The sequence below is a fragment of the Oratosquilla oratoria genome, chromosome 9 (assembly GCF_046742065.1).
Source record: "Oratosquilla oratoria isolate Oo_2021 chromosome 9, ASM4674206v1, whole genome shotgun sequence".
In the NCBI taxonomy this organism is placed as follows: domain Eukaryota; kingdom Metazoa; phylum Arthropoda; class Malacostraca; order Stomatopoda; family Squillidae; genus Oratosquilla; species Oratosquilla oratoria.
In genome coordinates this window covers 41,960,719-41,986,064 of record NC_134785.1, presented here as the reverse complement: position 1 = coordinate 41,986,064, position 25,346 = coordinate 41,960,719, and the positions used below count along the sequence as shown (strand labels likewise).

At 37.8% G+C, this 25,346-nt stretch overlaps 1 protein-coding gene across 1 annotated transcript in view; it reads right to left on the bottom strand.

The window, feature by feature from the left end:
* LOC143028343 (uncharacterized) overlaps positions 1 to 13,748 on the bottom strand; it is a 31,440-nt gene extending 17,692 nt beyond the window's left edge. The window contains exon 1 of the mRNA XM_076190283.1: positions 13,595 to 13,748. Coding sequence (XP_076046398.1) covers positions 13,595 to 13,603 — 9 coding nt within the window. The 5' untranslated portion in view covers positions 13,604 to 13,748. The remainder of the gene's footprint in view (positions 1 to 13,594) is intronic.
* Positions 13,749 to 25,346: the final 11,598 nt, after the last annotated feature.

Genomic DNA, 25,346 nt, shown 5'->3' with positions numbered 1-25,346 from the left:
CTTTCAGCCGATAAAATGTTCATTCAAAGATCACATTTCATTTCTGCAATCATCCTTTAATATCTCCAAACTATCCATCTTTTCGGCGCGATATTATTTCCAAATCGCTCTCCGCAGGTCAGGAAAAAACAATAGAAAAATGAAGCAAGATGTTCTGAGAAGTAAAACTTCATCAAACCAACAATGTTCAGCTTCTGCATCTGGCATCATCGGAGGTTGCAAATTACGAATTTATTCCGTAAATTTGATCATTTGTATTATCATTATTTTTATTGGTTTAAATTAAAATAAAAAGAATGAAAGGCGGTAATTTGAACGTTCGCTTGTAAGTACATTTCTGGGTTGAAATATTGTGTTTGGTGAAATTATTTGTCAGTTAATTATGGCGTATTTGTTCTTAGTAATGTGAGTGCAAATGTCATTTTGCAAATATGTAGCGAAATGCTGGCGGATTATGTTAATGTATATGTTACGTACAATACTGCTGAGGTTTGTGTTTATGTTGAGTATACTGCGATGCGTGTCAGGTAATGATAAGCGGGTGGGCTGAACTTGCAAAGATTCTAAGCTTAGATGCTTTGATATTATTAACATTTTATTTTGTGATGTCTGTAGACTTCGTTAGTTTTCTCATTTGTTTTATGTGATATTGTGGGTACATTGTTTCGAGTAGTTCTCATAAATTGTTTGTGTGTTAAGGTCACATCTTACGTGTCTTTTGCGCCAGGGTGGCTTGGCACGGGAGCGAAAAACCGCGCACTTTTTACCCGTCAGTTTTCAAACGGTGACTCATTGCCGTGGGTGAATATTGCACGGTACTCGGTTCATCCCTGGCATTTGTCTTTCTGTAGGTGATATTTCACTTGCCTGAGGCACACGTTATGCTTGTACGTTTCTGTCAGTTGACTAACGTCTTCACGACGCCAGTAGAGCTGCGACTACTGTGACACGACTGAGGCGCCTCACCAGTCCACCTCTGCTGGGAGGACAGACGTACAAGTTTAGTGTTGGCGCGTCTCAATGTGAGTTGCGGGGACCTCCGGGGTCAATTTCCCACGATTTGAGGAGCAATTTTATGATAACTTTAGTTTCTCATGTCTAAAAACTGTACCTCCGACTGTTCTGCGTTCAGTTTCTTGTGTGTACATGTGTGCAAAATGTACGAATCCCCCGTCCCCATCACTTACGCGTAGGTGATGGTCAAGTCACTCATGTATTTACCTATAGTCAGCGCAAGGAGAATTGGCCGATAAGGCGGGGCTAGGAGATTTCCCGGTGTTGCCACATGTGGGCATCCATGGCGAGAACGTGCATGTGGATGCAATGTTTTCTGAATGCAGTATGAGGGGGGCGGGGCCAGAGATTAGATGTAGCGGCAACGTCGCTCTCTCATGCACATATGCCATATCTAGACTTAAAGAAACGAAACCTTTGTATAGAAAACATTGCTTTGATTTTAACCTCAGTGGTGGTGTGTGACAAAAAATTATAATATGATCATATGAGGCCAGATCTCAGTGCAACGGGTATAGTTGTATTTTACGGGACGAGAGCTATGCTCGTAGTAACCCGTTTTCATATCTCCGTGTCCAGTTTGTTCTTAAAATCTTGTATAGTTTTGGCACTCACTGTTTCCCCGTTTAGTTTGTTCCAGACATCAATTACTCTGTCTGGGAAGCTATTCTTTTTCAAATCTCTTCTGTAATTGTCAGTCTTTAGCTTCTCGTGTCCTGTTTCTCTTCTGTCCCATTTTAATAAGTCGTCTCTATCAAGAACTTCCATACCTTTCATAATTCTGTAAATGGTCAACAAATCACCTTATTCTCTCCTCTGTTCCAGTGTTGATAGATGTAATTTATCCAATATTTGTTCGTGTGTCAAATTTGAGAGTGCAGATGCCATTTTTGTCGCTGCTCTTTGAATTATTTCTAATCTTATGTTGTTGTTTTTTTGTACGAGGTGCCCACAGTGTCGCAGCATACTCCAATTTAGGTCTTATCAGTGCAACCACTATTTACTTTACCATTTCTTCATCCATGCAGTCGAAGGCCACTTCAATTGATCTTAATAGGTTAAAGGTCTCTCCAACTAATTTATTGACATATTATCATGTGCCAAGTCACTTGAGACAATCACTCCCAGGTCCCTTTCTGAGTCGACTTTTTTTTTTTACTTCCTTGGTACCAATTTTATATTGACCCAATATTCCATTTTTGCTTTTTCCAAATTCCATTATATACTACATTTCTTGTTGAAGTTCACTTCACACTTCTGACTCCATTCCCACATTGTCTAGATCTTGTAGCGATCTGCAGTCTTCTACTTCAGTAATTTGGCATCATCACGTGGGGGAGGCTATATGTAAGTCAACAGATGACGTTAGTATTCCTTTCTTGGAAAACTGTTAATAAGAATTTGGACCGTTCGAGACCACAAAAAGTCTGAAGACGACCTGACGCAGGGCCGTAGCCAGGATTTTTTTTTTGGGTGGGGGGTGGGGGGAGGGGGAGGGGCTGCCACGGTACTGTGCCCACACACACACAGCGCAGTGGTAGCGTTCACGGCCGGGTTCGAATCCCGCCCAGGGCTGAAATAATTTTAGTATCGCTGCGCTGCGAGTCGTTACTCCAAATCTCGTGGGCGGGGAGTTGTGTGCGTGTGTAAAGTCACAGCATAACCCATAGATCGGTCATATACGATCTCTGAGCTCTTCCAGGAGGGAGATAGCTGTCGGTCACGATTCCAACACGTGATCCAAGACCATGGTGAATCACACACACACACACTACCAGCGAAATTGAGATGGAATGTTAAAGTGACCACGGTGACTGCCAGGCATATATATGATGATTGGTGGCTTCCCCTCCTCCCCCACGGCAACCACTACCTATGGCAGATAATTTTATAGACATGTCTGCGAGTATATTTTGCTAGTCTTCCTCTCCCCTTCAATCAAACTATTTTTCTATTCTCTTTGCTATATAAGCATATTTTATTGTAACTTATCATAGATAAAAACAATTTGTAATTCATGAATCTTTGAAACTTTTGCCTGTAAATATGAAGCTTTGCATCCAAATCCGACAAATCTTCTTCACTCGATGTGAAGTCACTTTCGTATCGCTGGTCATGTCCAAGAATGTAAACAACAAACCTTACGTCATCGGTTGCCTTAGCGGCGGTAAATGTTACTGACGTTGAAAAGTTGGTGCTACCCCGCTACCCCGCACTTGTCCATCAAACATGTGACCTAACCCAAATACATCAAAAACATGACCGGTCCACGTGACCTGACCATATAAAAGGAAGCAAATCGAGCTCCTAAATCAGATTCCTCCTCTGCCTTTATAAAATCGTTAACATCGATTGAGGGCACTTCAAAATGTTGCTAAAGGAGTTTTACAGAAGAGTCATTCTGACAGAAGAAGCAGCACTCACCCTTTTAAGAGAGCACAATCTCTTGGATACAGTTCAAGAAGCAGACCCATGCCATAAATGCGGTTCTGTCATGGAGGAAAAAAGAAAGCCTAACAGAGGAAGATAATTCAAGCCTGTGTTATGTTGCCCTCGAAATGGGTGGCAATCTACATGGTCTGTTCGCACAGGGGTTTTTTTCCCATTATACGGGCAGGAACAACAAATTGCACTGCAACCTGAGCCTGTGTAAAATATTAGAATTAATATTTCTCTTTGTATTGGATATACCAATCTCCACAGTAACGACTCTCACAGGAAAATCTGCCAATAATGTAAATGACTGGTTCAACATGTGCCGAGAAGTGTGTACAGCTACAGTTTCTCATCAACGAGGTAAGATGGTCGGAACAACAGATAACCCCATCCAAATTGATGAGGCAAGATTTGCTGGTCGACGGAAGCACAACCGAGGAAGGATGTTGAATGGAGGCAACGCTCATTTCTGCTGGAAGGTGATGAGAAATAATTCCAATAGTCTATTTGTGTCATTCTTAGATGATTCAAACTTACATTCCTTTTAAGGACAGACGTCCTCCAAATCAGTCTCGCCCAAAGTGGCTCGACAAAGAAACTGAAAAAAGTATTGCTAAAAAGAGACAGGCTTATAAGAAATATAAGTGCTCGGGTGCATCTAATGACTATGAAAGTTATGTATCAATACAGAGATTTAAAAAAGACAAAAAGAAAAAGACAATACGAAATGAACATCGCTGATAAATCCAGAGAATCCCAAAGAATTCTATAGTTACATTAGAGATAAAAAGGTTGTTAGGAATCACATTGGTCCACTATTATCTGCTGACGGTCAACTTGAATATTCAAATGAAGGAATGTGTAATATCTTAAACAATTATTTTAGCTCGGTATTCGTAAACGAAACACCTCAAAGTGAATTCCAAACTGAAACCTGTGAAAAGTCTGGGGTAAACTTACTCACTACGGTAAATATAACAAAAGAAAAAATTAAAAGGTGTATAGACAAACTCAAAGTTAATAAAACACCAGGGCCTGACGGTTGGCATCCAAGAATCTTAAAGGAAATGAAAAATGAGATTGTTTTTCCATTAGAAATTATTTTCAAGAAATCCATCATATCCGGAGATGTCCCAAGAGAATGGAAGCTAGGTAACGTTACTCCCATATTCAAAAAAGGTGACAAAAAGAAACCAAATAACTATAGGCCTATAAGTTTGACTTCGATCGTAGGAAAAATAATGGAAACTATCATCAGAGATGATATCGAATATCATTTAGAAAGTAACCGTTTGATAAATGATAGCCAGCATGGTTTCAGACGGAAACGTTCTTGCGTGACTAACTTACTCGAATTCTACAACACAGTTATCTCGAATTATGACAAAAGAAACAATATAGATTTAATATATCTAGACTTTGCAAAAGCTTTTGATACCGTCCCACACGAAAGACTACTTACTAAATTAGCTTTGCATGGAATAAGTGGTAGCCTATTAGGTTGGACTAGTAATTGGTTGAAAGGTCGAAAACAGAGAGTTGTTTTAAATGGAAAAACTTCTGGATGGAAAAATGTTGCAAGTGGAATTCCTCAGGGTTCCGTTCTTGGGCCACTTCTATTCATAGTATATATAAATGATATAGACAATGGACTAAAATCTACTGTTTCCAAATTTGCTGATGATACAAAACTGTGCGGAGTGGCAAATGATCACTCAAACCAATTAGATATTCAAGAAGATTTAGATCAATTACAGCAATGGTCTGAAAAGTGGCTAATGAAATTTAACACAAGTAAATGCAAGGTAATGCACATAGGTAAAAATAACAGTAAGTACGATTACAAGTTATTTGGAAATTCGTTAACAAAAGTGGATAGTGAAAAAGATCTCGGCGTAATTATCAGTAACGACCTCAAATCATCCAAGCAGTGTATTTCAGCCTCTGAGAAAGCAAATAAGATTCTGGGATTGATTGCGCGATCTTTTGATTTCAAAAGTCCATCACTCATTAACAAGCTATATAAATCGTTAGTTCGTCCACATTTGGAATATGCTGTTTCCGTATGGTCACCGAATCTCATTAAAGACATTGACAGACTGGAAAAAGTACAACGGCGAGCCACAAAACTGATTCCAAATATCAAAAATAAATCATACGAAAATCGACTTAAGCACATGAATCTGTTTTCCCTAAAAAAAGCGTAGACTCAGAGGTGACTTGATACAGGTCTTTAAGATTTTAAAGGGAATTGACAACATCAAAAGTGACCAAATTTTCACATTGAATGAGAATCAGACAAGAAACAATGGTCTCAAACTGTCCGGAAATAGATTCAATTTGGAAGTAGGTAGAAACAACTTTGCCAACCGTGTAGTTAATGAATGGAATAAACTTCCTGCACAGGTAGTGCAATGTAGTTCAGTTCGAAGCTTTAAGAATCATTTAGATAAATACCTAAGTAAGATGCTGTAATGATTATAATTTATGTTATATTATTTGTTTTTGTTTTGTTATAATTTGTCTGTCTGATTTTCATTTATTATTAGTTATATGTCAATTTATAATCATTTACTATTTACCTTTTTGTTTGTTATTCAACTATACCTATGCATTTATTTATGTATTTTATTTGTTATTTTTACATTATTATAGTTTTAATTTATTATTAATATGATTTTTTTTCTTTTTTTTTGCATCCGACCTAGATATGGATCAAAAGGTCTCCTGTCGGCATGCTCCGCCTTTGTAATCCTTTGTAATCCTTTGATGTACGAAGCGTGTATCGCTACAATAAATGTATGGAAATATAAGATAACATGTTTATTTTTACCTTTCTTCCTTTAATATGAATGTAATTAGAAATCCAACTATCTATATAACTCATTCCTAGGATATGTACAAATTATGTGTTTATCGCTAAAATAAATGTATGGAAATGTGTGATATCCATGAGGGATGGATAATGCGATTATAGGACAACTGGTCCCCGGTCAACTGTTCCTCGGTCAACTGCTCCCCAATACTGCTCCCCTAGGACAACTGGTCCCCGCATGACAAGCTGAGTGGTCAACTCGTCCTCAATTTTTTTTCTAAAAACTGTCCAAATGTGTTCTTTATTATTCGTATATATGTTTTCTTGATGCTTTGGTGGTTTTTAACTTTATTTTTTTTATTTATGTTACTAAGCATAAGATTATTCAATAAAGTGCTGCACATAATATATTGTGGTATTTTGATTATTGTTATTTTGAGTAATATATAATACATGTGTATTACCTGTGTATTGTTTAATAAAGTGCTGTACATAATATGTTATGGTATTTTGATTCTTGTTAAATATCTCAAAACTATTGTTTAAATGAAAAAAAAAAAAAAAATAGTTGACCGTTCACGGGATAATGCACCGGTAGACTTCACGCTATAGTACTAACGGGAGGTAGAACTCACGCTAAAAGTTGGTCTGCTACCAGGCACTTTTAAGATCATGTTATTTGGATAAAGACTATAAAATGCTAGAAGCATGAATTTTAGTGTTCTAACAAAAAATAAATAAATAAATAAATAAAGAAATCCAAAACCTCCTCAGTTGACCTTTAAGCAGATTGGGCCGGGAAGAACGCATCCACACATAAAATACACAAACGCACATGTGTACACAGAGAACCCCATCCAAATTGATGAAATGCAATTATGAAATCAAGGTTGCCAGTCAAGCAAAACCCAACCCAAAGGGTTTCTTTCACCTCTATAGAACAAAAAGTTTAGAAAGTATAGGACCAATTAAAAACGATGAAAATGTCATGATAGAATCTGAAGAAAAAATGAGTGAGGAGTTTACTAATGGTAAAGTACCTGACTGCGATCCGATTTTCAGAGGGGATGAAGAAAGTAGTCTAACTAATATCAGCATTAGTAAAGAAGAAGTAGTCAAGCAGATTGACAGACTTAAAGCTACAAAATCTCCGGGTCCAGACGATTTTTTTTCCAAGAATGCTTAAAGAATGTAAATTTGAAATCTGCGACCAATTAACTGAAATATTCAATAAATCGGTAGACACTGGTTCTGTTCCAACTGCTTGGAGGCAGGCAAACGTTGTTCCTGTTTTTAAGAAGGGAGATAGATCGTCTATATGCAACTTCAGGCCAATCAGTTTGACATCGGTTATAGGAAAAATGCTTGAATCAATAATAGTAAATAGACTCAGAGAACACATCGAGGGGCATAATTTAATTCGTGATCCACAGCATGGTTTCTCCAAGGGTAAGTCATGTGTGACTTATCTTCTATCCTTTTACACTAAAGTATATAAGGCGTCAGACAACAATGAAAATTACTATGTTATTTACCTTGACTTTAGCAAAGCGTTCGACAAAGTGCCACACCAGAGACTACTAAATAAAATCAAAGCCCATGGCATAGGAGGAAAAGTGTTAGAATGGATTAGAGCTTGGATTAGTAACAGAAAACAGCGGGTCACCATAAATGGAATAAAATCTAGGTGGGGAAATGTTACTAGCGGGGTCCCCCTGGGCTCGGTTTTGGGTCCCTTGTTGTTCATTATGTATATAAACGACTTAGACGATGGGTTAAATAGTGATGTTAGTAAGTTTGCGGACGACACTAAAATAGGACGCCTAATTAGGTCAGGAGACGACGCCCAGATTCTGCAGGATGATCTTAATAAACTGTTAACATGGTCGGTGAAATGGCAAATGAACTTCAATATCTCTAAGTGTAGCGTGTTAAACGTAGGGCTACACAACCCCGAAAATAGATACAGCTTAGATAACACGTTTTTAGAAAAATCTGAGTGCGAGAGGGACTTGGGAGTTCTGGTGAGTCCGGACCTTAAAACCAGGAAGCAGTGCATTAGCGCCAGAAATAAAGCTAATAGAGCATTAGGCTTCATTGCTAGGACGGTAACGAATAGAAGTGCAGAGGTAATTATTAAACTCTATCTAGCGATAGTTAGACCCATCCTTGACTATGCGGTACATTTTTGGTCTCCTTCCTACAGAATGGACATAAATTCACTAGAATCAGTACAGAGAAGAATGACCAAAATGATACAAGGACTCGAAAATTTGCCTTATGAAGAGAGGCTTAGGCACCTAAACTTACACTCTCTGGAAAGACGCAGAGTGCGGGGTGATCTAATAGAAGTGTTCAAGTGGATCAAAGGCTATAACAAGGGTGATGCAAACAAGGTCATCATAATAAAACAACAGGGCAGGACTCGCAGTAATGGGTATAAACTGGACAAATTTATATTTAAGAAGGAAATAGGCAAGAATTGGTTTACTAATAGGGTGGTCGATGAATGGAATAAACTTAGTAACCATGTAGTAAGCGCTGAAACTATCAGTTGTTTTAAAAAAAGATTAGACAACTTTATGGATGGGGATGACAGGTGGTGATGGATACGGAGCTGCCTAGTGTAGGCCTTATGGTCTTTTGCAGTCTCCTTTATTCTTATGTTCTTATGAACCACACACACACATAGATGTACACATACTTCTTACATAAGGTGTCCTCATTTTTAATGAACAAAAACAAAAAAAGTAAAAACAATGTTGATTTAATGGGACCTTTCGCAGTGAGCAAATTGATACCAGACACCACCAGATTTTGTAATTCTTGCCGGAAAATAAATACTTTTTTGGGCAAGTTTTATAAGCTTACAGAGGTGTATCGTTGTACATTATTGTGTCTGAAATTTAAGTCAATTAATTTCATGATTGCAAACGGCATATAGCATTGTTTGAGCCTCTATTTATAATCACAGATGATATTCGTAAAACAGCCTATAATTGTATCAAGCCAAGCAATTTGTCATTTTCTACCTACTTCAATGGACGTATACTGATATATACTTTCATTTGAATGCACCAAGCAATAGGCAAATCCATGTAATGTATCGAAAATATAATTTTGCATCGAAGACTTAATTTTTTCGGTACGATAAACTTTGTCTTAAGTTATATATATTTTTTAATCTGACGTGCAGTTTGCCACGGCACACGTAAAATTAGTCATATTTGTTTGAAAATAGCTCCCAGATCTAAGAGGCTATTATTTACAAAAAATGTCGTTAACTTCGTATGTCCGCCACCACTGTTATTTTTTATCTCACTGATTATCTTCATATACAGGACGTGACAGTGATATCCATTATTTTTCAACACTCTCAGATAAAATGCACAAACCGAAATCAACATCATCTTATTTTTACTGCTCATAGTTACTTCAGTAAAAATAATTACCTATTTTTAGTTTTACTTTATAATTAAATTAACAAAGCTTTATCACACACCAGTAAGTAAAAATTATAACATTATGAATCATGTTTTTAATTTTAAATACATTTATGCAGCAATTTATGGCGTATCTTTTTTTAAATATCGGTTTCCAAATTAGCTAAGTCACCCCTTTGCCTCGTGAAATCCGAGACAATTGAAAATTCTAGCGCTAATAGGAATCTACGAGCCTGACTGCGAAAGGTCCCATTGACTACCAATGAAAATCTCAATGATTTTTTTTTACAAAATTGAATGACTTAGTCCCTTCAATAAAATTCACTGTTGAGATTGAAGATAATTCAAGCATTTCCTTTTTGGATTGTAAAGTTTATAGACGTGGTAAGAAATTTAAATAGTGTTTACCATAAATCTACTAATGTAAATTCATATATTCATTATTATTCTGCTCACCATATTAGAGTTAAGAAATCAACATTTTCTTCTATGTTCCTCCGTAGATTACATATTTGCAACCCTGAATTTATTGATGATGAGATATGCAAGATTTATGAAATTGGAAACCAGTTAAAATACCCAAGACACTTTATGGATAATTGTTTGAAACATGCAAAAAGGGCATTTTATAATACTGAAAGAAAAAAATAACAACACAAACCTGTCGATACTTCCATACAATGAAAATATGATAGAGATTCCAAATATCTTAAAATATTTTAATGTTAATGTTGTCTTTAGAAATAATACCACTTAAAAATCTACTGGTAAAAAACTCCCCAAATGACTTTAAGGGACGTGTTTATAAAATACCATGATTTAATTGTAATAAATATTATGTTGGGTAAACAAGGAAAGATTTAGAAGAATAAAACAGCATAAGCACAGCATTAAGACAGGCCAATATTCTAATGTCCTGTTTACTTATGTAAGGGATTTTGATCATCCGATCGACTGGGAAAAAAAAAAATTGTACCATGTCAAACTGGATTGAAAGAAATATTATAGAATCCTGTATCATCAAACATGATTATGAACAACTCCTCAATAACAAATCTAGGTCTATACAAACTTGACTTATTTATTGTTAAGAGTATATACGATAATTACTGTAAGGAATGAGGTCACCCACCCCTACCCTTCAAGACTTGACCTAACCTGAAATAATTAGCTTAAATGGTAACCCTTTCCATGTGTCAAACCTCTCGTGTGTTTATATACATCTCATCTTATTCTGTACTTATTTATTCTATTGTAATCCTTGAAGATGTGAAAATATCACAAAAGCGCTCGGATTCCAAGAATTTTTCTCTTCCCTACACACACACATATATATATATATATATATATATATATATATATATATATATATATATATATATATATATATATATATATATTGCTTCCCTGAGACAAACCTGACTAGTAAATTAATTTTGTTTGGCTGGTATTTTTCTTCATCCAAGTAATCCCATAAACAGGTGCGTCTTTCCTGAAAACCGTATTTCTTAATCCATCATCTCTTTAGCTTCTGTCCCTGGGCATCTACCTCTTTCGTTCCATACTAAGACACTTTCTATTTTGTTCACCCATTTCAATTGTCAACCATCTTATTCTTACAGTGAGGTCAATAACTTAGCCATGCTAACCTACTTTCACCGATTCTTGTGACATAAATGAAAGGTGTCTAAGTGATAAAAACCATCACAAGAATATGAGAAGAGCGAGGAAGGATGGGGTAAGTGTCGTGCTTCTTATTCATCACTATCAAGCATAACGCCCAATACTGACTCACGCGTCTCGCAAAAATGTTTATGTATGTAAAGCTACCACACTCGACACTTTTCCTCCCCGACTGTGCGTTCGTTTGACTGCGTTTGGCTTCGACTGCCGCACACATGCATTACATCCATAACCACAAACTAGCCCCCAGACCAAAAAGAATTCACAATTAAACGTAATATGATTTAGCTTATTACGTATCGAAGATTTTTTTGAGATTCGAGGATTATACGAAGAATTTATTGTACTTGAACTCTAAACAGGTGAAACGAACAAGGCAGTGGCAGATGCTGATAACGTGCGCCCAATGATACAAATTTTGGCTGTCGATAGTCCGTTGTTGCTTACTTTGTCTGCTTTGATCACCACTTCTTCCTGTTGCACCACATAAATCCCACTTGCTCAATCTCTTCCATAACAGGAGACTAACACTTAGTCATTATTATTATGAATAATGAAATCGTCCAGCTTTCACCACATCTATCAAATACGTCACAACGTTCATGGGAATGTTCGTTACGGTGATGATTCATAGATAATAATTGGATAATCTTAACAACGATTAAACAACGACAAAACAAACATATATTAATTGTCAGGATTATTATCGACATAATGGTGAAAATGGCAGGTGAAATATAAATGAACGTTTTCATGAAAACTGGGTGCCAGAACTTAATATCAACAATGATGCAATAATAATAATCACAATATAAAGGCTGCTTTTCAAAAATTTCCCCGATTTCACGTTGTAGGAAACAAGATGGAGAATTGTAAATCTCCTTGTTCAGCCGCCGCCATAGTGCTGCCTAACACTCATGAGGAACACATTGGCGGTGTTCTTGTCCCAAAAGGTAACACACTTGTTCCATATACCACATTTTCTCGTTATTCCCCATCCTCAATTTCATGCCCAGCCCTTTGTCGTTTACATTGACCCACATTTCTTTCACCCAACTTGCCATCTTCATTTATAAAATGCAATGTTACTTGGTCCGTAGGGGTGTCATTAATCTATGAAGTCATCACCCTATAGTCCTTCACGGATGATGAAAATAATAACAATAATAATATATGCAATAATGAAAAAGGCATTTTCCCCTTACAGGAAGGTGGGGAAGAATCAAACACGCCCCCTCCCCACCCACACCTTAGCACTACAGTACGTGGGTGGAAAGCCACCAGAGATTACAAATTAAACAATATGTAGTTTGTAGTCCTTTACAGAGTTCTATTGTCTTGCATGCACGAAACTGGTAAACTAGTCCATATATCTTGTATGTATTTGTGTTTATCGTTATATTTTTCCTTCAATTTCTTTCCATGGCTTCGTGATGTCCTACCGTCCCAAACCAAGTGGCATTTTCATTAGCTTATGTGTGCCGTCTTTATTCAGTTTGTCACCAATTACATTTATCAATATTTTCCTTATCATATTAATTAATACACCCCTTAATACATTTAATACATTCCTTAAAACCTTAATACACATCCTTAAAATATGTATCAATACATCCCTTAAAACCTTAATACACACCCTTTAAAATATTTATCAATACATCCCTTTAAAATATTTATCAACACAACTTTATATATTAATCAACACTACATCCCTGAATATTCTCACCAAGCCTGCATTCCCACATGCTTTCTATTTACTTTCTTTCCAGTTGACACAGGACACCATGCTGCATTGCGGGTAACTTTAACGCAAGACAAATGGCGTACTTTATAAATCTTATTTTGGTCAACAAAAGAATAATCTTGCGGTGAAGGAACGGACAGGAACGTGGTGTAAGAAGGGCATAAGTGATAAGTTGATTGTAGAAGGTCAACATGTAATTTGAGATTTTCAAATTCAATTTCGTGATTTCTTACATTGAAGTGAGTCCCCTCGTATTGCATGTTACCGTTATCTTATTTCTATTGTCTTTAATATGGCCAATAGTGTCCACTCCAAGGCGGAAATTCCTTACGAAGTTCACATTACAAGTGACCATACAAGCAAGCAAACTTCTGCCACCTTTACATAGTTTCATAACAATTCCATTCACTAAAAGTATGACAAGAAATAAACACAATTTCGAAAAGACTTGGTACTTACATGGAACATTGTGTCTCGGAGCTTCTCTACTGCGCACCTTACAAGGACTTTACCCGACTGACTGTGACTAGTCGAGTCTGGGTGGAGGGGAGACGGCACGTCGTGACGTCATCAACCTCTCCTTGATACGCGTTGCCACAAGTTGATGTCTATGGAACTGATTTAATCTTCCTAGTCAAATACCTGGGTTCTTCAAAACAATCAACACTTTACCACGTTTTTAAATATTAAATTATCTACCAGAAAACAACATTTGATAACATATCAACGACTAATATAGTTGGGAAGTGAATACCAAATGTCAACATTCGGTAAGTATGCTTACGATGTGTTCCCCGTATCCGTTCAGTGACGTTGAGTGTTGAGAAGTGACTTCAAAGCATGGTGCAACATTAAATCATTGCACCTCGCAGTCCTTCAGTTGCACACAATCACTGCAATAAGAACAAAATTACATAAGAGTACACTAAAATACTACATTTTGTTTAAACTGGAAGACGGCTACACGCAACTGAAGTCACAAGCAGCCTCTTCCAGAACTTTTTCTGTGAGAATTTGGGAAAAAGTTGGAAAATCTTCAACAACTGATTTACCTGAAAGAGACAAAATTTGCAACAATGGCTGACAAAACCCGATATAGTCACTTGGTTCCCAATAAACCTTGTAATGATATGAATATCATAAAAATGACAATAATAATTACAACACTAACAGCAATAATAATAATGATAATAATAATAATGATAATAATAATAATAATAATAATAATAATAACAACAGTAATATAATGATAATAATAAAAGTAATAATAATGATAACGATAGTAATAACTATAATATCCCTTTCACACGACACGCACACAAACTCACATGGAGACATACATACACCTATTTACATAAAGGCATATTTCTGGAAATATAGAGTAAATTGAATTAATATTTGAACATTGATGACAGACAGTATCCTACGAGTTTAGCTTTTATCTTATATATCACAATTAGGTAAACACACACACACACACACACACACACACACACACACACACACACACACATACACACACACACACAATACAGTAGAAGAAAAAGTGCTGCCCGGCACGGAAGGGGTGAGAGTTGGGAGAATTTCCTCGGAAAGGAAAAGCCAGCGGCAATTCACATGCTCCAGGAAAATATCTCGCCGAAGAGGTGGTAAAGGAGAGAGAGAGAGAGAGAGAGAGAGAGAGAGAGAGAGAAAGAGAGAGAGAGGTGGGGAGAGTGAAAGAGAGAGGGGGAGAGGGAGAGAGAGTGGGGGGAGGGTGAAAAAGAGTGATAGATAAATAGACAGAGAGAGAGAAGAGGAAAGGGGGAGGGAAGGAGAGAGTGAAATAGAAGAGGAAGGGTGAAAAAGAGGGTAATATATAGATAGAGAGAGGAAGGGTGAAAAAAGAGCGATAGATAAATAGAGAGACGTGCATATAAACATGAATATATCGGTAACATCCAGAGCTCATTGTCACCTAATTGGATTCGCGCGCCGGCGTCAAGCCAGAGCCAAATATTCAGACACGAACAAGACACGCTTGGAGAACAACTGTGGCTTGTGATGACGACAAACTTGATACGAGTCGGGTGATCATATTACGCTGTCACTGGATCAAAAATCGGCTTTTTTTTCTTTCTTCTTTCTTCCTTTTTTTCTCTTCTTCCTCTCCTTCTTTCCTATCCTTCTCCTTCCTATTACAATTTCCTTCTTCAGTTTATTTCCTTTTTCATTTTACCTTTCAACGTGGACATCGTGGTGTGAATATGATATTAATGATGATGATAATAATTATAACAGTAACGACAATATGACTGATAAGCAAAGGAAGAAGACGAACGCGAAAATAAGACGAAGTACATGAAAAGGGAAGGATGAAAGACAATTAATGAAAAATGACAGAAAAGGGGAAGTATTATATCAAAAGGCAATATTACTATGAACGACATAACCTTTACATAAACTAGGCAGATTCGGTAAGTTATACCTATTCTGTATACGTCAATATTGAAATGATAATACCAAATTTTCTTTTAATCGAAATACAGTAAACAAAAATGACAAAATATATTTCACTTTTAATTTTGGAGAACGGGGTAAAAACCGTTGTCACGAAAACCCGCAGGTTGGCGAAAAGAGATGATGTGGACATGACGTGTTTCTGAAATGCACGGGGCATTATTTCGATTGACGGCGTTTTTCTTCATAAAAGTAGCCTCTAAATTTTATTTAAAGAATATAAATATGTAAAGATAAAAATAAGAATAAATATATAAAAGTCATAATTGGAAGAACTTTAGTGAGTCTATTCAGCTATTCTAGTACAGTAAGTCTATTCGGTTAAATCCGTAACTTGGTGGTGTTTGAACAAATTCACTAACACCAGAATTACGTACATATTGTCTGCATTGATGTGTTTCTATAATATAGAAATACTCCGACGGCAATGTTTGCGTTTCTCTTTGTTTATTGATATTATTATTTTTATATCGATCACATATCTGTCATCCACTTCCCGCCACTATTGTGTACTGAATGGCATTGAAAGTCGAGTACGGAGTTTGATGATGACATCTTGCTGAAATTGTAATGCGGCGCCTTGCAGCAGTGAGGCTTCTGTGAAAGGAGTCATCTGGCAAAGCCCATGGCCGAAAGTAATGCAAGTCGTGTCATATATCTCACAAAAGCAAGACATTTTGTTGCAAAACTTTATTGCTCGACACGAACCTTCTTACTGGCTTTTGGTTCTCTAGGCCACTGCTCCGTCTAAATTGTGCGAAAGCTCACACGCAGACGTTTTAAAACTATTTCACAAAAGAAAAATACGTTGACACACAAGGTTTGCAAAATAGAATTAGATTTCAAATTAATCGTTCTCATTATTTCAAGATTAATTCACATTAAAAAAATATATTTGAAATTATGTGCATTCAGTGGTCAATGGCCATGCAAAGAAAAAATACAATATAAAATGAAAACAATATATATTTAAGATAAAATATAAACGTTGGAAAATTGTGTGGCTGATGAAAGTGGTCACTGTCATTTCAGCAATGGTGCGCAGATTGCAAAGAATAATAATAATAATAAAAAAAAAAAAAAAAAAAAAAAATGCACAAGCAAATTTTTGCGCTCCCTCCAGGCAAAACATGCTTCGGTAGCAAGTCAAGGCTAGCCAGTTGTTTGCAATCAGTCCAGTCTACTTATCTCATTAATGACTTCAATAATTCAGTACTGTTGATAGTACTTTTTAACTTTTCCGAACTTCTGTTTTGTTATTTTTCTCTATTGTTCTAATACATTGAGATATGGTTCTCTGTTCACCCAATGATAACACTGGGTTAAAAAAAAAAATAAGTTGTCTATGTTTTTTCAACTGAATTGGGACCATTTTGCACCGTTGAATAAAAAAATGACATCCAATTTTCTCGATCAGGTCAGGTTTTTATGCTAATTTGATTTTGAAAAATCCGATCTTCTCACTAAATTTATTAAATGTTACAAACTTCAATTTCTTTAAATTGAATAATAGACATTGATAAAGGTACGTACGTGTAAACTGAACGTTACGTCGCCATTGTACAAAATTCAGGGCATAAACTTCCGTTTCTTCGAACCCCTCGAGTGCTCAGCAGCAGGGATATCTCTCTTCAGAGTCCAACAGTAATCAGTCATCATGACTGCATCCCAGCGTCCCTGATACCAGGTCTCCATCTCTTTTATGTCCTGATGGAATCTCTCCCCCTGCTCATCACTCATTGGTCCCAGATTCTCAGGAATCCGATCCATATGTGAGAATAAGTAATGCATTTTGATGCTCATGTTGCATCCAAGGTTTCTGAAAGCAGTCAGCATATTGGTGACAAGTTCTGCATAGTTCCTGGCCTTGTTTTTGCCAAGAAAGTTCTTCACGACCAATGCTTCCAGTTCCAAACTCATGATCTCTGATGAGCTGACGGATTTGAGGACCATCAAAGATGCCAGCTTTCAACTTCTCTATAGTTAATCCTGGAAAAGCATGACACAAGTAAGTGAAGCAGCCACCATCCTTGTCTAGAGCTTTGATGAAATGTTTAATCAAGTCGAGTTTGATGTGCAGCGGTGGGAAGAGTATGTTGTCTCTGTCTACCAAAAGATTGTTGATGACGTTCCTTGCTCTGCAAGGCACCAATTCCTCCCGCACAGGCCAATCCAATTTGTGTAATGCTGAGCAGTGTCCCTACTATCCCATATGCACAGAAAGCATGACTTGGAGAAGCCGGACTGTTGTCCCAACAAAAAATTCACCATCTTCAGGTCAACACAAATAACTAAATAAGCCACTCATGCTGATCATAACAAATTTTCTCCACTGTATAATTCACCGTTTCATACTTCTCCTTCATTGAAAAAAGGAACTTTTGATGTCTGTTGCGGTAAAAGGTGATACGAACACTGTCAGAGGGGAGGTTCTTTTCTTTCAATCTGGATGCCAATAGTTCGGCAGAGGACTTTGACAAGCTGAGATCGCGAACTAGATCATTTAGCTCTTTCTTGGAAAAAGGATGTGGAGCATCATCGTTAAGCACCACTTCATCTTCATCATCTGAAACACTGGAGGAATCTTCGCCACTGATGTCAGAAGTTCTCCAAAGACAGGACCAGGTACTGGAATTTCATCACATTGAGCTACAAGACGACGAGCTGATTCAAGATCAGGGTACTTGAGGCTGCTTCGGTTTTTTCTGTTTTTTCCAGTCACACCAATAGCGCAGAAGTAGCATTCCGTGACATGGTTTGTCGGCTCCATCCAAACCATGAAAAATCCAAACTTCAGACAACTCTTCTTGCCTTTGATCCACTGACGCAGATACTCGGTGCATGACTTGCATACCATGTGTGCCACCCAAGCTTTATCCTGGTCACCAAGTTTAATACCAAAATAAGAATGGTAAGCACGATTTATGAAACTTGTGACTTGATTTCTGTAGGTACAATGGTGTATTCACCGCAGATGTAGCAGAATACGTCAGGCTTATTTTTGCAAGATCTTCTAGTCGAAGCTATTTCATTCACCTGTAATAAAAAACAAAACAAAACAAGTAGTCATAAGTTAGCACATGCAAAATCTTCAGAATTCGTTTATTGCAAGAAATATGAAAGAATTTTGCATCATATCACGTGAAAATACACGCACATGTAAATAAAAACGCCAAAAAAACGTAGCTTACTTCAGAAAGTTGACCTGATTGAGCAAAATCAACGTGATTTTTGGATTCAGCACATCAAAATGAAACTAATTCAGTTAAAAAATAATAAATTTGGTGTTGACCAGTGTAATTATCATAATTGACTAATTCTTATCTACCATATTTCTTACACACACTTCTTTATTTTTTAATACTCTCACTACATTTGTCGGCATTATTGTTATTACATTTATTCATTTATTTATCTTTACTGTTCCGAGTTCCATTTAGTTTCTTCATTTTGGCCGTTTTTTCACCCTACCATTGTCATTATATTATTCTTTAATTTTATTTTACGTAATCTGGCTATTTGTATTACCTGATATTCTACTATTTTTCATGATTATATTTGGTGTCTACAATGATCGAAATACATTTTTAAATTGTATGTGTATTGAGCTCTCATGTTTTGTACTTTTGTAGTATTATGGACTAATTAAGCCAAGCGGTCGTTTTTAGTATTAGCTATGGTTATATTTTGATAAAGCCCCTGTGTGGTACACTTTTGATTTAATTACAATTTATGAACATATGAGCTAAGTCTAAGATAATAGGGAAACAGATGGTGAATAGGAGCGGAATTGGTTGGAGTAGGTGAGTGCCGTCTATGACTTGGCTCAGGGCTGCCGTTTCGTAGAATTTTGTACCAAAACGTAGAAAAATAGCGGTATGTGGCAACTGTGCGAGGATTTTTTTTCTACATATCAGCGGGCTGTTCAAAACATCTAAAAATTCAAGTTGTTGTTTAAAAATCATACAACTAGTTATCAAATAATAAATGGTACATTAAAATATATGACTTTTATTGGTAATTATGTTACTTATAAAATATTGTACCCCCAAAAGATACGTTTTTACGGTGTAGAAAAAATTCTACGCTAAAGTTTCAGCTTTGTGCGATAATAATATAAAAAAAGAACTTTTATATTTTACTGAATATTTTGGGGCATGAGGGGCTTGTATACATTCAAGAATAGAAAAAGAACTAGAACAAACATTTTGTCAAAATTTGACAAGAATATCTTGCTATGAAAGTCGGCACACACCCGAGGAAAATGTATGCCTCGGTATGGCAACACTCTCCCATTCTACACGGTAGTGTAGAAAATGCGGCAACCCTGACTTAGCTACCACCCTTTAGGGTGAAAAGCCCTTGGTATGTAGATACATATAGATAATCTATTAAACTGCAATTGAATTAAATCATAGAAAGGCTCCTCTGTTCTAATAAACTATGCATGAATGGGAGTACTAGTGTTGAAGGCCAATTTTTTATAACTTTATTGAGGAATGTGGAGATAATCCACTCATAAGCTACATCACTCAATCAAGTATGTTTTGTCTATAACCATATAGCTGATTCCATCATTTATGTATGAAGCTGCCATAACAATGCAGTGCTTGAGAACCTGTAAACCAAAAAGAGAATATGATTTGTGTCTGTTGAGCTGGGGAGGGAGAAGGCAAGAGATAGGGGTGTGCAGAGAATGGTTGTGAGCGCAATATAAATTGATGCAGCCTGAAGGAATTTCTCCTTGTCATCTCTGTTTACACAAAAAGAATCAAGGAAGGAGGGTTGCAGTGTAAATAAAGTGACAGGCCTTGCTGTAGATGTCCTTAGTCTTCCTGCATTTCTTCTGACCTAGACAGTGGGGAGGGGACAGGGATGATCCTTCGTCCACAATGAGCTAAGATAAAAGGGAAACAAATGGTTGATGGATGGGTGGGGGTGGGTGCAAGACTTGGCTGGCTACCTCCCCTATAAAGGGAAAGAAGCTTATTGGTGTGTAGATAGATCAATAGATAGACCTACTCACCACTTGCAGGCAACTGGTTATCTATATACCAAGGGCTTCTTCTCCCTTATAAGGGAGGTAGCCAAGTTAGAGGTAAGCATTCACAACCACCCATTCCCCTCCCATCCTCCATCTTTGTTTCTCTCTTATCTTAGCTCTTTGTGGATGAAGGGTCATCCCTGTCTCCTGCCTATTGCCCTGGTCAGAAGCAGGCAACAAGCACCTGTTGTTGGTGAGGCCAGTGACACACAACCACTGAAGGCAGTGGTTGCTGGTGTTGTTTCTATCAACACTGATCATGTCAGGCAATACTATGTTGCTGCTACTTCTTTGAGGAAGAAATGTTAACTTTGTGGTGGTGCTTTTCACCCTAAACAAATGGCCAGCTAAAGACAGCAAGTGTTTAGCATGCTTAAAAGTTGGCCACTGGACTAAAGTTTGTTGTTCTAGCCCAAAATAAATGATGCTATCGAATATAGTTTGCTTTGTGCCCCACTAGCTTTCCTACCATATTTATCAGCATCAACTGTTACTATTATCGTAAATGGTTATAAGACGTCTACATTGGTGAACTCAGCAAGCTGTGGAAGTTGTATAAATTCAAAGCTCAGTGAGCTTTTGGACATGTTTCACATTCTATACAAATTATCAAGTTAGCTGTGGCAACCAAACAAATCACTATGCATGGTGTTTGTTGTGTGAAGTTGCTTCTGAATGGTAGGAGATACAAGGGTATACACACCTTGATTCTTGGTCTTGAGTTCTAGCAGTGCCACTGCTCAGTGCAGTTCCAGTTCACTGGTCTTGAACCAAATTTGCATGTAGGTCCTGGCAACATGAACTCAACATATTGTCAAACAATGGCTGATTTTCCTATACTGCTGCTGTTGGCAAACTTGAAGCTTAATCCAGGGCCATTATCATCACATCTCACCCGTACAGCGAAGACAAGGAATTCACTGCTGATGAAGTGTGTAATTTGTTGGTAGAAAGGGTGAGTAAACCCAACATATCCCCATAGAGAGCACAGGTGGTTGTAGTCAGGAGCAAAAGTGACCACAAGAAATGAAAAGGTGCAGATTACTTAAATACTGTGAACCTATATACAGACATCAAGGACTACTATTACACAGGACGTTCACACCCAGATTCCTGGCTCCGCTAGTGGAGGCCAGTCCAGTGTGCCATGAGCAGTGGTGTAAGGTTGTGTTGCTTCGTCTTTCGCGCGTGGCTGCATTTAGAAGTGGATAGTGTTTGTTTACATAGGTTCTTGCTGATTTTATTTGTTTGTTTGGTTATTCATAGGTTCTTTCTTGCTGATTTTGTGTATTCAAAATGCCGAATAGGTGTGGTGTTGTGAACTGCAACGTTAATTATAACAAGGATAACCGGTGCTGAGTGTTTTGACTGCCAAAAGACCGTTATGAAAGACAGAATTGGCTTGATGTGCTACAACCACGTAAGAGCTTTGTTGTTGATTATGACAGATTTTTCATTTGTGAGAAACATTGGGGTGCTAACCCTCCTTCTATCAAATTGCCTGGTGGTTCTAAGCGACCTGCGATCCCTCCCAGTGTCTTCAGTGTGCCTACTTCATGTCTGCCATCTTCAAAACCTGTAATTTGCCCTGCAAAGGCCAAAGACAAGCAACTGAGGCATTTTCTTCAGAGAGATACGATTACTTCATTTGATGCTTTTAGACCTGAACGTGACCTCCAGAAGCAGTACAAGAACTTAATTATTTCAAGATCAGAAGAAAGGTTAACGTGTATGTTCATGACAGAAAATTTCAGTGAGTGCAGCCTGCCTGTGATTGTCGAAAACACGCCCACGTTGTGTAGCCCACTGATCTGCCATGTATTTAAGAAGGGCATTAGTGTACCACTGGGTAAGACACTTCATCCCAACAATGGTTTGAGGTTGTATGGTCAGTTTGCCGAAGCTGCGCTTAGCAATTAACTATGACATCCTGTTTGACAAAATGATTGAGATTGTTGTCACTCTTCTTCAAACCCACACGTCAGCCTGTGTGAACACCGAGAATGAGGAGAAGCTGGTATTTTTGACACGTCAATTGGAACTTTTGTCACAGAAACAGTTTTCCATGAATGATTATTGTTTTGCTCTTGAATCATAACCCAAATGTAGTTATGAACAGCTCAGAGACATTTTGGTGCTGCCAAGCAAATGCAAGCTGGAGTACATCACTTCATCTATTGACAAGGATCAGGTGATGAGGGAAACATTTGCCAAAGTGAAGACACTGCGGTAGAAGAATGTATTTCTCTTGATAGATGATGCACAGATTCAGCCAACTGTTGCATTTTCTGGTGGGGTTCTAAGTAGCATGGCAGTGAACAAGCCAGACTGCAAGGCCACTTCTATGCAATGTATTATGATGAGGTCGCTGCACAGAGGGCATAGTATTATGATTTCTGTGACACCCGTCCACAAACTCACAGTAGCATACCAGCTTGAGCGTGTGAAGGAGGCGGCAGTTGCTGTTGAGAGGGCAAGTGGGCGTGTCATTGGTTCTATCACAGACAACCACAAGATAAACCAGCAGTACTGTAAGCTGTTTGATTTTCCGGGTGATTGCCGTGCCACAGCCAAGCATCCTCTTGACAAAGAGCGTGTCTGGTTTCTCCTTTTTGACACAGTGCATCTTCTGAAGTGCATCCATGACTACTGGATCAGTGAAAAGTGCCAGAAGATCAGTCTTGACAATAAAACAACAGCATCATTTGCTGATGTCAAGGGACTGTATGAGTCAGACAAAGGCAGTATTCTGAAGACCACTCCCCTCACTAAATTTGCTGTCATCCCCTCACAACTCCAACTACAAAATGTGCAGCATGTCTTGAAGGTCTTCAATGAAAAGGTTGTGGCTTCATTGAAGCTCAGAGGATGTCATGACTGCTACGTTCATCCAAATCATCCTCAACTGGTGGAATTTTGTGAATGTATCTGGGAAGGGGCAAGATCAGCGCATGAACGATCCATATCGAGCTGTTCAGGATCCCCAGTCAACCAGCCTGCAGACTTTCCTGTTGATTTTCCAAGAGGCTTCTTCAGGACATGGAGCAAATCGAATCAAGTGTTTCACCCATGACATCAAGAATGCACTAATGCAGATTATGCAGGGACTGATTGCTGTTTGCCGCTACTTGTTCAGAAACGCTGACTTCCATTACGTCCTGCTGCGTGAGATCCAGAGTGACCGACTTGAAGGGGAGTTCTCAGTCTACCGTCAATCAACTGGGGCAAACATGACCACTGGGGATGTGTTCTATGCATGCAAGCTGCACCTCATGAGATATGCTGCCGTAAATCTCCAGTCCATCGATGTCCACCCTGTGTTGAAAGAATATACCTGCTTGGGGACTGCAATTGACCTAGAGGATGCAGCCTCTATTGAGAGGTGCACCACAGATGTGACACTGACTGTGAATGAAGAGTGCAGTATGGCCTATGTGGGGGGGTGGCTTGAGACAAAGTGTGCGGACTATGTGGTCTTCAGCGCCGAGGAACCTCTTGTGACCAGTGATGTTAAGGACTTTATCGAGACAGTGTCCAGAGGTTCCCTGACAACTCCACATGTGTGCACTTTGTTCTTGTCAGATGTGGACTGTGTTTCATCAAAGAAGTCCGTCACCGTTCCTGCTGCCAGAAAAGACTGATGGAGATCTTGTCGACACTGGCCACCTTCATTGGGATTGACACTGACTGTCCCAAGATGTTCCATCGTCTGGCAAATGTTCTTCTGAATGGACTCTGCAACCTAGAAAAAGACCAGCAGAAGAATGCAGTCCTTCTCCAGACCTCTGTAAAGAAGGCCCAGCTCACTGATTAATCGCTTCAGTCTAGTAAGCTTTTGCTTCTATGTCTGTTTATTTGTGTGAATGTTTGCTTGTTTACATCACAAAGGTTTAACTATAATCCATTTTGTAAAATGTAAAAATGTAAAATGTAAAAATGTAAAGTGTGCACTAACTTCATACAATAATACCTGTTAAGTCTGGCTAAAATTGGTATTTCAAAGCATAACAGTGCCTTAAAAATAATTTCTTATTTCACTATAAAAGTTTATATTAACTTATACTGCATTGAATAAGTCAATAGTTGATATATTTATCCTATATACAATGTTAGGTTTCTAGTTTTGATATATTTGTCCAATATAAAATGTTAGGTTACAAAGAAAGCAATGGCCTCCGCTAGCTGAGCCAGGAATCTGGGTGTGCACATCCTGTATTATAGTAGTCCTTGACAGACATCAATGCTTATTCATTGCCTAAGATTGACAACATAATGAGCTTTACAGTATTTTCCACTTTTTATTTAAAACATGCTTATTGCACAGTAGCCATCAATGATGCTGATAAACTACTGTTCAAGGCCAATGGATGAATATATCAATTTACATGCATTCCATTTGGTATTGCAAATAGTGTTGCTAGTTTTCAACATACATTAGATTTATCTATCCAAGAAGAAGGGCTGGGGAATGCAGTTGCCTATCTGGACAATATTAAATTACTGGAAGAGATCAAATGATTGTTTGGGTTTCATTGACAGTCTCCTACAGGAAACTCTGTACCATTGTGATATTGACAAAATCTGGTCCTGTATTCCTGCAGCAGTTGATGTGTTGTTCCAAAGATAGCCCTCTGATTCAGAGGGTGGAATTTGAGAATGCAAACCCCA